The sequence below is a fragment of the Fonticula alba genome, assembly GCF_000388065.1.
Source record: "Fonticula alba strain ATCC 38817 unplaced genomic scaffold supercont2.13, whole genome shotgun sequence".
In the NCBI taxonomy this organism is placed as follows: domain Eukaryota; order Rotosphaerida; family Fonticulaceae; genus Fonticula; species Fonticula alba.
The window spans coordinates 298,164-309,619 of record NW_009242983.1 but is presented as its reverse complement, the minus strand read 5'-3'; the positions used below and the strand labels follow the sequence as shown (position 1 = coordinate 309,619).

General features: G+C 74.8%; 2 protein-coding genes across 2 annotated transcripts in view; both read right to left on the bottom strand.

The window, feature by feature from the left end:
- Window positions 1–3,698, bottom strand: part of H696_05731 (hypothetical protein) — a gene marked incomplete at its 5' end in the record, with an annotated part of 5,703 nt that extends 2,005 nt beyond the window's left edge. The window contains 3 exons of the mRNA XM_009499545.1: window positions 196–915; window positions 1,073–2,537; window positions 2,745–3,698. Of these exons, the coding sequence (XP_009497820.1) occupies window positions 196–915; window positions 1,073–2,537; window positions 2,745–3,698 (3,139 nt within the window). The remainder of the gene's footprint in view (window positions 1–195; window positions 916–1,072; window positions 2,538–2,744) is intronic.
- A 139-nt stretch (window positions 3,699–3,837) lies between these two features.
- H696_05730 (hypothetical protein) lies at window positions 3,838–11,235 on the bottom strand (the record flags this gene model as incomplete). The annotated part of the gene is made up of 5 exons (XM_009499544.1): window positions 3,838–5,209; window positions 5,360–6,624; window positions 6,824–10,129; window positions 10,317–10,397; window positions 10,585–11,235. 5 exons carry the CDS (start codon window positions 11,233–11,235, stop codon window positions 4,102–4,104), a joined length of 6,411 nt encoding a protein of 2,136 aa, XP_009497819.1. The 3' UTR covers window positions 3,838–4,101.
- Between the last annotated feature and the right edge of the window lie 221 nt (window positions 11,236–11,456).

The window sequence follows — 11,456 nt, the reverse complement described above, 5'->3', positions numbered from 1 at the left end:
GCACGGCCGGTCACCGAGGGGGAGGTACGGTCGAGGGAGGGGGGCCCGGGGGCGAGGGCAGGCGGCCAGTCGCGCCTGGCCTCCCCCCCCCCCCCCCCCCCCGGCCGGGGGCAGGGGCATGGGGAAAAGCAGGGCGAAGGAGGGGGACAAGCAAAAGCCAACAGCAGCGGGCCTCGCCAGCATGTGTGCACGTACCCTGGCGGCAGAGTTCCGCCGCGTAGCGGCCATGCGCGGCGCCGGACAATTTGGCCAAGGCCACCCAGGCCCGGCCCCGGCGACGTGCATGCGACCGGCCCCAGAGCAAGGCTGTCAGCAGGTCCATCGCCAGTTGCCGGGCCCTGGAAAGGTGCATGCGTTGGGCGGTGGCGGCCGAGGCGGCATCCCCCGGGCCGGGGGCCCTGCAAGCCCCGACGGCCGCGGCCCAGCGGCACAGGTGCTGGCCCCCGCGCCAGGCCAGTCGCGCCAGGACCGCGCGCTCGTCCAGCTCGAAGGACGGGCGCCAGGGGGTCTCGGCACTGTGGTCGCCGAAGTCCCACGCCGCCGGGGGACCGCCGGCAGGCGGGGCATCCCCCATCGGGGCTTCGGCCCCATGCAGACAGCAATGCCCGTACCGGGCCATGTCGCTGCAGGCCACAAAGTGCCCGGCAGCCAGGGAGGCATCCCCGGCGGGCGATGGCTCGGACTCCCGCCACAGGGAGGCAGGCGCCGACCCGGCGTCCGGGCCGCTGTCCAGCAGGCCGGCCAGGCGCTTCTCCACATGCAGGCCGGCCCCGGGCTGGGCCTCATACAGGGGCCGGTAAATGGCCGGGAGACCATGCTCCAGGTCCACATCCAGCGGGCTGCCCGGGGCGGCCGAGAGGCCCGCGCGCTTCAGGGCATTCAATCGGCCGAGGGCCAGCTCCAACACCTCGGCCACTGGGGCCCATGCGGCCAAGCCCGGCGACGTCGCATGCATGGTGGCCACAAGGGGCCAGGGGGGGGAAAAAAAAAAAAGAAGAGGCAAGGCAGCCGGACCGGCAAAAGTGTCAGTCATCCATCCGAGCCGGGCAGTGGGCCAGCAGGCCGGACGTACGTGCGGCATAGTAGGTCCCCGGGTCCGCGGTCGAGGAGAATTCGAAGGCGCTGCGCAGCGAGCGGAAGTGCCGCTCCAGTGCCCGGGCCGAGGTCATATGCCGCAGGTGCAGAGCCCCCTGCCACAGGAGGCGATCGACCTCCGGGCCGGTGCACGCGGCCCCGGGCCCGGCGCAGCCCCGGCAGCATGGGCGCTCACGCAGCAGGCAGGCCGGCACGCGGCCCGGGAAGGCCGCCCCGGGCGGCGGATCCAGCAGGCAAGTCACCGCATCCACCGGGCGCACTGGCCACTCGGGCAGCGAGGCCAGCCAGAGCGGATGTGCCTCGAGCAGGTTGCCGACCATCGGCCCGGCGTCGGCCGGGGCGTGGTAGAAATCCCGCGCGATGGACCGGCCACCGGCCGAGAAGACCGCCTGCCCGGTGTCCGGCCGGCCCCAGCGGACAAAGCGCGCCCGGGCCCAGGGGCTCTCGGGCAGCGCCCCGGCGCCGTCCTCCTCCTCGCCATGGTCTTGTCCATGGTCTCGGCGCTCGGTCGAGGCCAGGTTGTCGGCCGGGGCGGCGGGTGCGCCGGCCGGGCCGCCGGTCGTCGCGGTCGAGGCCAGCATGGACTGCTCGTCCAGCAGCATGAGCGCCAGCAGGGCGTGAATGCACTCCCCGGTGGCCGGGGCCAGCGCATACAGCGACCCACTGAGCAGGGCGACGGCCGGCCCGGCCCCCGGGCCGGCCCCAGCTTCGGCCTCGCGTCGGGCACTGGCCAGCAGGTACCGGTACAGCTGCTGCCGGGTGGCAAGGTAAAAGCCCCGGAAGGGACAGCCCCCACGATGGCGCAGGGCCTGCCCAAGAAGTCGCGCATCCAGCTGCTGCAGTAGGGCCAGGAGCTCCGGCCGCCGGCCGGCCCGCACGGCCCCCAAATCCAGCAGGAAGGCCAAATGCGACAGGGCCTGGCGAATGCCGGCCACCTTCATGCCATCCAGCAGCGCACTCAGCCGGCGGCCACTGGCCTCGAGCTGGTTGGCCAGGGCCAGGTCGGCCGGCGAGGCGGCCGCCAGGTCGGCCCCCTGGCAGATGCACACCGAGGGCGGCGGCAGGTGCGTGGCGTCCACCGGGCATTCGCCCGCCGGGGCCACCGCCTGGCCGAGGGTGATGACCTGCTCCCCGAGCGGCGGCGTGGTTTCCGCGGCATCCACGGCGCCGGTGCGCCGCACCAGGCCCAGGGACGTCAAATGCTCCAGGGACTGGGCCACCTCGCGCAGGCAGTCCTCCGGTGACAGGGGACAAATGGACACCCGATTGGGGCCCGCCGGCCCCGGGCCTTGGGCCGACTCTTCGTGGCCATCCTCCGGCTCGCCCTCCGAGGGGAAAGCCTCATGCTCCGGATCCTGCTCGGAGGCCAGGTCGACTGTGCGCAGCCGGGCAAAGCGCCGGGCCACGCGCAGCCCCGACACCAGCGGGGCCTGGTGCTCAAACTGGCCGGCATTCCACGGCCATGTATGGTGTTGAATGTGTTTTGTTGCATGTGAGTGTGCGGATATGTATATATATATATATACATATATACATATATGCGGGTATGAGCAGATATGTGCAGATATGCGTGCGGATGTGCGCAGATGCACGAGTGGAATCACAGCGCGGGAAACCAGCCGACCGGAGCAACAGGCCGGGTGACGAACCAAATAGAAGAGGATCGAGCGGTCCAACGACGACAGGGGCAGGCGGAAAAGGGAAAGCGGCCGCAAGAAGCGCGCAACCGGCCGACCGTCGGCCGGCCGGTGCACAGTGACCGTCCGGTAGCGGTCCAGCAGCACGGCCCCCGGGGCCAGCAGGGGGGCCTGGCAGGCGGATGGATTGCATGCGTCCCCGCCGGCCACCGCAAAGTGCCCATACACCCACCGGAAGAGATGCTCCCCCAGGGGATCCGTGGCGGAGGAGAGGCGATCGGCGCGTGCGGCGAAGTCCGGCCGGCCAGCCGGCGGGGCCCCGGGCCCATGGCCCGCCGGACAGGCGCCCGCCCCGCAGGGAGAGCGCACATCGACGCTCTCCTCGGTGGCTGGCGACAAGTGCCCCTTCGTGGGTGACTCGAGCAGGCACATTGCCTCGTGCTTGGTGGGTGACGACGGCTCGGCAAGGGCCGGCGGGGGGGCCGACGAGGCGTCCCTGGCAGGGGGAACCGGCGTCAGGGGCGACCGGGGCGCCGAGCGCCGAGCGCGCTGCCGCTGGCCCGGGGTCTGGCTGACGCCCAGGTCGAAGAGAGTCGGCTGATTGGCCGGGCGGGTGGAAGCGCGTGCGCGGGTGGGGCCGCCAATCGCGCGCGGTGGCGTCATCGTCGGCGTCGGCGTCGGCGTCGTCCTGCCAAGGGCACCCGGCGACTGCGATGCCACTGGGATCTCGGACGCCGGGTGGGCGTCCGCCGCCGGGCCCGGCGCCAGGACCGGGCTGCGATCGCCATGCCCCGAGGCCAGGCACGAGGAGGAGGACTCCAGGCCGGGGGTCTCGCAGTGGGAGAGGTCCGGGCCCGATGCCCCAGTGGCGCCATCCGGGGACGCGGGGCAGGGGGACGACCCGGGCGGGGGGCCCGCGGCAGACCTCGGGCCGGGTGCCGAGCTCTGCTGCGGGGGGACAGTCATATCCACGATCGGAATGGGGAGGTGGCAGAGAGACGGCCGAGGAGCACAATCAACGTGGAATCGGGCAAAGGCAGATGATGCGGGAGAGCGGGGAGAGGGGGGGGACAGGCCGGAAGCACTGCGAACACTCGGGCAAGACTGGGCGAGAAAAATCTATTGGCACACCGGCGCCGCCGTTCCGCCCGCCCCCCTGGGCGGGGGAGCCGCAGAGCGGCGGCGAGGACGGACGCAGGCCGGCGACGCCCGAGCGAGCAGACAGAGGGTATGTGAAGGGGCGGCCCCCCCCCGGGGGGCGATGAGGAGCCAGACCCGGGACGCGCGGCGACGCCGCCGGGCGCAATCGAGATCGCGCCGGCCGCGGCCGCCCCGGGGACCGGCGCCATGCCGGGCGACTGCCAACGGATCAGCGTTTCCTTGGGCCCGCGCCGCGGCCCGCCGCCGGCCGGGCCGGGCTGTCCATGAATTCCGACACGAAGGCCGGCGAGGCCGGCGAGAAGGCCACCTGGTGCGGGCCGATGGCGGCGGCGGCGGCGGTGCCGGCCGCGCCCGGGCGCCCGGCGGTCGGGGTGGTGCCGGCCAGGGGCAGGGTCGCCCCCCCGTCGGCCGGGCTGCCCCCGGGCCCGGGCCCGGCCCCGGCAAATAGCTGCATGTCGCCGGGGCTGGGACTGGGCCCGGCGCTGGCGCTGCCGAAGGCCCGCAGCAGCGCCGACCCCGGGTCCATGCTGCCGATGCTCTGATCGCTGGGCAGCTGGTGCAGGTCGCGCCAGGCCGCCTCGGCCGGGTCATCATCCGGGGAGGTGCGCCCGCTGGCGATGGTCACCGGGCGCGGGGCCTGCCGGCTGAAGGCCAGCGGCGGGGCCTCCGGCCCGGCGTGCGGGGTCGGCAGCGGCGGCCGGGCGTCCGCCCGGCCGGCCGGCCCGCCGCCATTGACCAGGGCGAAGGGACGGTCCCAGAAGGACTCCGACACGTCGATGTAGTCCGACCCTCGGCCGGCGGCGGTGGCGTCGGCGGCCCCGAGTGGACCAGCCGCCCGGGCTTGGCCGATGGCGGCCCCGGCCCCGGCCGCCGGTCGCGACGCCAGCATCGCACTCAGGTGGCTCTCCGGCATCAGCGAGCTGGAGGGCATCATCAGGACCGACTCCTGGCCATGGGGGTCCGGCATGGCGAGGGCCGCCAGCGCCGACGGCCCGGCGGCCAGGCCGGCCGAGGGGGCCGCCCCCATCGCAGGGGCACGAGATGCCGGGCCCGCGGCCAGGCTGCCCGGCCCGGGGGCCCGCGCCGACAGGAAGTCATTCTGCCCCATCAGGACGAGGCAGCGTTCCCGGAGTTGGACATTGACCGCGCGCGAGGACCGTAGTGCGCGGTCTTGCAAGCGCAAGCGCGCCTCCAACATGTCCACCTGCTGGCGCAGGAGCGACTCGCTGCTGCCATGCTGCAGGGCCGCCCGGGCCAGCTGATCACCGGCGAAGGCGGCCGCATGCTGCGACTGGGCAAGGTCCCGGTCCAGGCGCCTGCGAGCCGGCAAGGGAAAGCACCCGGCGCCCCCCCGCCGAACGATGGGCAAGCAAGACGCAAGTCAGTGGGCCGGCACCGGGGATCCCAAGAGGGAGGGGGGGGAGGGGAAAAAAAGAAAGGAAAAGAAGAACAGCCGGAGGGCATACCGGATGGTCCGCTCCATCTGGGCGGCCTGCTGCTGGAGGGTGTGATTCTCGATGTCCCGCTGCTGGAGCTGCAGCTGCAGGGCCTGCAGCTGGCTTTGGAGCTCGGCCACCGTCGGGCCCTCGGGCTCGTCGGGGGCATCGGCCGTCATGGCCGGGGGCTCGGGCGGCGAGCCACCCTCGGGCAGGCTGGCCGGCAGCCCGGCCTCAGCGCGGAAGGGCGCATCCCCGGCCCCCGGGGACCCGGCCAAATTCGCCTGCACGGCCAGCAGCGCACGCTCCAGGGCATCGATCTTGCGCTGGGCGCGGAGGGCGCGCGCGGTGGCCGCGGCGCAAGCCGAGTCGGCCGCCTCCGCCCGCTCGGTCGACAGGCGGGCCTCATCTCGGAAGCGCGCCACCCGCGAGCGCAACGACGATTCCCACAGCTCGCGCGTCCGGCGGACGGACAAAATGTCAGCGCGAGCCTGCGCGGCGGCCGCCTCGGCCGACCGCAAGGCCGAAGCCAGGCGCAGGTTCTGCTCGAACAGGGCCTCCGACCGCTCGTGCGCCGACACCAGCGACGAGGAGGCCGCATCGTGCGGGATGGCCAGCAATTGCGGCCCGGCGCCGGCCGTCGGCGGGAAGAGCAGACTTCGCAGGGGGGCCGCGGCGGACCCGGCGGCCGGGCCGCCGGCGCCAGCGCCACCGACGCCGCTGCCAGCCCCGGCCGACTCCTCGGCCCCGGGGTCGACGACCCCCTGCGACGCGGCCAGCGCCGCGGCCGACATGGCCGATCGCGCCGACCCGAGAATGGACTTGGTCGTGGCCAGGATGGCCAGGCTGGAGGAGGTCCGATGCAGCGAGTCATTCTGCACCTGGCGCAGCTGGGCCGTCAGGCGTTCGCGCATGGACCGCTCGAAGAGCAGCTCGCTGCGCAGGAGAGCCAGCCGAGGCGGAGGGGGCTGGGCCGGCAGGTCTGTCGGCTGCTGCTGCTGCTGCGACGGCGGCGGCGGCGGCTGCGACTGCCCCGGTGTCCCGCCGGGAGCGGTGCCCGCCTCGGCACGGGCTTCCTCATCCTCCTCGGCCGGGGGGAGCAGTTGCAGCGCGCGCAGCGACAATTCCGGCGCCTGGCTGTCCAGCTCCAGGCTGGCCTCCGAGAACCGAGGGACCAGGTCATCCGGGTCGATGCGTGACAGCCGGGCCGTCGACGACTCGTACTGGCAGACCGACCCGACCGAAACATACCCCATGAATAGGTGGGGGTGCAAGGGGAGCCGGGCCAGGTGCGACTGCAGCAGGCCACCCACGAGGGCGGAGCAGGGGCGGAGCAGGGGTGCCGGGGAGAGGGGCAAATACAAAGACAGGAAGAGGACCGAGCAGGAGATACGCCATCCTCGAAGGTGTCAGTCGAAGTGGGCACACTCCGCGAAATGAACACCGACCTATGTTTGTGTGTGCGTGTGTGCATGCGTGTGTATGCGTGCGCACCATCAGATACTTGACCAGGTGGTCATCCTCCGGCGAGTGGCCGACATCCAGCAGCAGGGCCTCATCCGGCGTGGCGGTCAGATCGAGGCCGCCGCCGGCCAGGTCGGCCGACTGGGCCCGCGAGTGTGCCCGGCCCGGGCCCAGGGCCTGGGCCACCGGCTGCTCCGTGTACACGGCCAGGCCGCGCATCAGCTCAAACACATGCATCGGGCAGAGGGTATACAGCAGCGAGAGGAAGGGCCCGAGGGCCGAGTCGATCTGGCCTCGGAGCTGGGACACCTGCTGGTGGGCGGCCCACACCCGGGCCGCCGCGGCCCGTGGCCCGTCCGGCCCGGCCTCCGGAAGCGGCAGCACCGGCACCACGATGTCCGGGGTCAAGTGTGCCACCGGGGCGAAGGTGTCCCACGGCCGGGTCCAGTAGCCGCGGCACACGGCCACGGCGGCTGGCTGCCGGGCGTGCGCCGGCAACGGCCCCATGCCACCGCCACCGCCGCCGCCCCCGCCGGCACGCTGGGGCAGCCCCGACAGGAAGGAGGCCACCAGGGCAAAGCGATCCGGCGGCAGGAGCCCGGCCAATTCGCCCGGCGGCAGCCCCGGCGACGTGGGAAGCCCCGGAGCCGCGCGGTCGTCCTCCGGCCCGGGGCCCGGCCCGCCGGAGGGGCCAGCGCTGCCGGTGCCACCGACACCGGACGCCGGGGCCGCCGCACCCGCCAGGCGCTGCTGCATCTTGGTGGCAAAGCGACTGAGGGGGAGGCCGCGGCCCGGCGTGGGCCCGGGGCCGGGGGCCGATCCGGAGACCGGCCCGGAGACCGGGCCGCCGGCCGGCGAGGCCGCCCCGGCCCCGGTGGCCGCCCCGGCCCCCGGCAGGTCGCCCTGCCCGGTCCCGGCGGCCAGGGCCAACTCCAACCGCAAGAGCACCCGGTTCAAGCACCGGAGCCAGTCAGCCGCGCACAGCAGCACCCCGAAGAGCGCCGGGAGCCGGCACTCCGAGAAGGCCACCACCCGCGGCAGGCACATGACCAGCGCCCGGAGGGCCGCGGCAAACAGCTCCGGCGACCGGTCCCGCAGCATGCTCGTCAGCAGGGCATCCAGCAGTGGCACCTCCGCCAGCACGTGGAGCTTGCTTTCGCAATTGTACATCTGCTCGGCCAGGAGTTCGGCCGCGGGCAGCCGGCGCTCGGGCACGGCCCATGCCCCGGCCAGCTCGCCCAGGTACGGCAGCGAGCCGGACAACGTGGCCGGGTTCTGCGCCTCGGCCCACGCCTCCAGCAGGGGAAGCAAATTCTCCGGCGGCGGCGGCGGCGGCGGCAGCGGCAGCGGAGACGGGCCGGCTGCCGACCCGGGCCCGGCCTCCCGCCCCGGGGGGTCCTGCGCCAGGAGCAGCGCGCTGCCCCCCTCGCGCAGGGCCGCCAGCGAGGCATGGCCGCCGGCCACCGAGCGCGATGTCAGCGCCAGGGCCCGGGCAATGTGCGTCTGCTTGAGTTGCATCGAGCCGTCCAGGGCGGCGGCCAGCAGCAGCGGCCGGGGAAAGGCCGCGCAGGCCGGCCGGCCCAGCGGATGGGCCAGCCCCAGGAAGAGCCCGCGCACGGCCGCCTGCGACCCGGTGAGCGACACCTGCCGGAGGAGGCGCCGGGCCAGGGCCCGGGCTCGGGCCGTCCGGCGACGCTCCCACCCGGCCAGGCTGCCGGGGCCGCCGGCCTCGGCCGGGCCCGCCAGCCCAGGCAGGCGCCCCCCGAGGGCCAGCTCCAGCAGCAGCCGCACGAGCTCCGGCTGCCCGCCGGCCAGGACCGGGCGCAGGAGAACCCGCTCCAGGCGCTGGCCCAGGGCCCGGGCATGGCGCGCGGCATTCGTCAGCCCCGGGGCCGCGGCCTCGCTCGGCAGGAGAACATGCGTGCCGGCCGGGCCGGGGGCCGAGGCCGGCCCGCCGCCGCCGCCGCCGCCGCCGACAGCAGCAGCCGTCGTAGTCGTGGTTGGTGTGCGCCGCGCCGCCACCGGATCCAGGCGTGTGGGCGACCGGCTGCTCGGGCCCGGCGCCGACATGGACGCCGTGCGCAGGCGCTGGGCCTGCAAGTGTGCCAGCCCCGGGTCCTCGGCCAGCAGGGACCCGGCCGGGGGGATGACCAGCGCCGGCAGCTGAGCCAGCGAGGAGGTGCGCGACCGGCCCGACCCCACCGAGGGCGTGGGAGAGGCGGTGCCGGCCAGGCCCGAGCCCGGCATCGGGTCCAGGGCCGGGGCCGGCTCCGGCGACAGTGGCGGCGAGGCGGCCGGCGAGGGGACCGCCGAGGCGGGCGCCGAGCGCAGCCGATCCACCGGATGCCGCACGGCCGCCGGGGCCGGCCCCTCGATGGTGCCCACCGGGGGGAGACCCTCGCCGGCATCGGCCCCCGGGCTGGGCGGCGGCGGCGGCAGCAGCTGTAGTTGCTGCTGCTGCTGCAATGCCGCGCCGGCCGCGACCAGCGGCAGGACCGACGTCGAGAGCGAGGTCACCGGCGAGGGAGACCCCACGGCCGGGCTGCCGGTCGGGCCGGTGCCGGCCCCGGGGTCCAGGTCCAGGGCCACGGCCCGGGCCGACAGCGACCCGACCGCTGCCATGCTGGCGCTGCGCGACCGGACAAAGGTGGGCAGGGTGATCGACGGCGACACCGATGAGGTGGGCTGCTGCACGGGGCCGGCGGCATGCGGGGACCCGAGCCGCGGCGAGGGCGGGCTGCCCGGGCCGCTGCTGCTGCCGCTGCCACTGCCGCTGCCGCTGCCGCTGCCATCCGACCCGACGGCGCCGGCGGCCTCCCCGGCCAGCGGGGACGAGGGGACCAGCACAAAGCCATCCCCATCGATCGAGTCAGTGGGGCTGGCCGGCCGGGAGGCCTCGGCCGCCGAGCCCCCGAGCGGGTCCACCGACAGGTCCATCATGGCGGCCACGGGCCGCGCGGCCAGGTCCAACTTCAGCAGCACCCGCAGGCCGAAGTGCAGCCACTCGTACAGGTGCCCCCGCTGGCGGAGGCTCCCGGCCAGGGGCAGGGCCAGGCGTGCTGTCCGGGGGGTCATGTCGGCCGCCGCCAGCGCATGGTCCAGGACATAGGGCGAAGGGGCCTGCGGGGCGGCCTGCCCACCGCCGGGACCCGACCCGGCCCCCTCCGCGCGCTGGACCAGCTGCCGCAGCAAGTCCGGCACCTTCGGCCCGTCCAAGTGCGGCAGGGCCTCCGGGATGTCCCCGGCGCCAGGGGCATCCAGCAGCACCACCTGCGAGTCGTAGTACTTTTCCGGCACCGCCAGCAGGACCTCCAGCATGTCCAGGAAGCTGGAAAACTGCCGACACCAGTGCCCGGCCAGCCGGGCGGCAGGGCAGTCAGCCGGTCGGGCAGGCGAACACCGGTCAGAGACGGCCACCGGCCAGGGCGCAGCCGCCCGAGAGGAGGAGGCAGAGAGAGAGGGAGAGAGAGGACACCAAGCACTGGTCCCGCGCATGGCACACGCAAGTAGGCTGCGGACGTACCACCTGCAGGTCGGACACCTGGAGCGCCGGCGATTGGAGATGCGTGGCCAGCGGCCCGATCAGCGAGTCAAATAGATTGGTCTGTGCGCCGGAGCAGGGAGGAAGACCGTCAGACAGGGCAAACAACCGGAGCGCCGGGAGAAGGGCAGGCCTCGCCCCGGGGGGGGGGGGGGTGGGCCCGCTCGCCGCCCGCTCGCCGCCCACGCCCACGCCCCCCCCCGCGCCCCCTGCCCACTTTACCGGCCGGACTGGCCCTCCCCAAGCGCACCGTATACAGAGCAACATTCGAGGAGATGCAGATGGCCAGGCCGGGAACCTGCCGCAGGCCGGAGGAGGGCTCCGGGCCCGGGGCGCCGCGCGGGCGAACCTGCTCCGAGGATGACCCACGCTCAAGGCGCCCGGTGGCCGGGGCCGGGACCACCGGCGCCGGGTCCGTCTCGTTGTCGGCCTCGGCGGGGGGCCCGTCAGCCGGCGAGGGGGCCTCCGCCACAGGCAGGTCCCCCTCGGCCGGCCGGGCGCGCGGCACAAACACCGAGCAGCTGGCCCCCGAGATGAAGGCCGAGCGGGTTTGATTGTTGGCCAGGTGCTCGCCCAGGGCAAGCAGATGTGCCTCGATGTTCAGGCTGGCGTAGTGCTCCGGCAGATCGGCCGCCGCGCCGGGGTCCGTCAAAGTGGCAGGCCCCGGCCCGAGGGCCGGGCCCCGGCCCGGGGGACCATCCGCCGACCGGGGACCCTGCGACCCGGCCGACCCCGGGGCCGACCCACTCGCCGGCGGGCTGCCCAGGACATCGGCATGCTGCGGCAGGGAGCCCGGCGGGCCGGCCGACCCCGGCGAGGCGGCCGCCGGCCCGGGCGCCTGCTCCACGCTCGAGGAGGAGAAGGCGTCCCGCAGGGAGGCCGTGATCTTGTCCTGCTTCATGGCGGCGGGCGTGCGCGCGTGCGGGGCCCGGCGGGCGTCGGCCCGGTCGCCAGGATCAGAGGGGCGGAGCAAACACGGAGGAGGGGAGAGGGAGCAAGCGCAGGGCGAGGCGCGGCGGGGCAAGATGCGGGCAGGAGGCTGTGTGGCTGGCGCGACGGGAAGAGGAGGGGGGAGGGGGGAGAACTGTGGCGGGATCCCGGCGCGGCGCCGGCCCCCGGGCC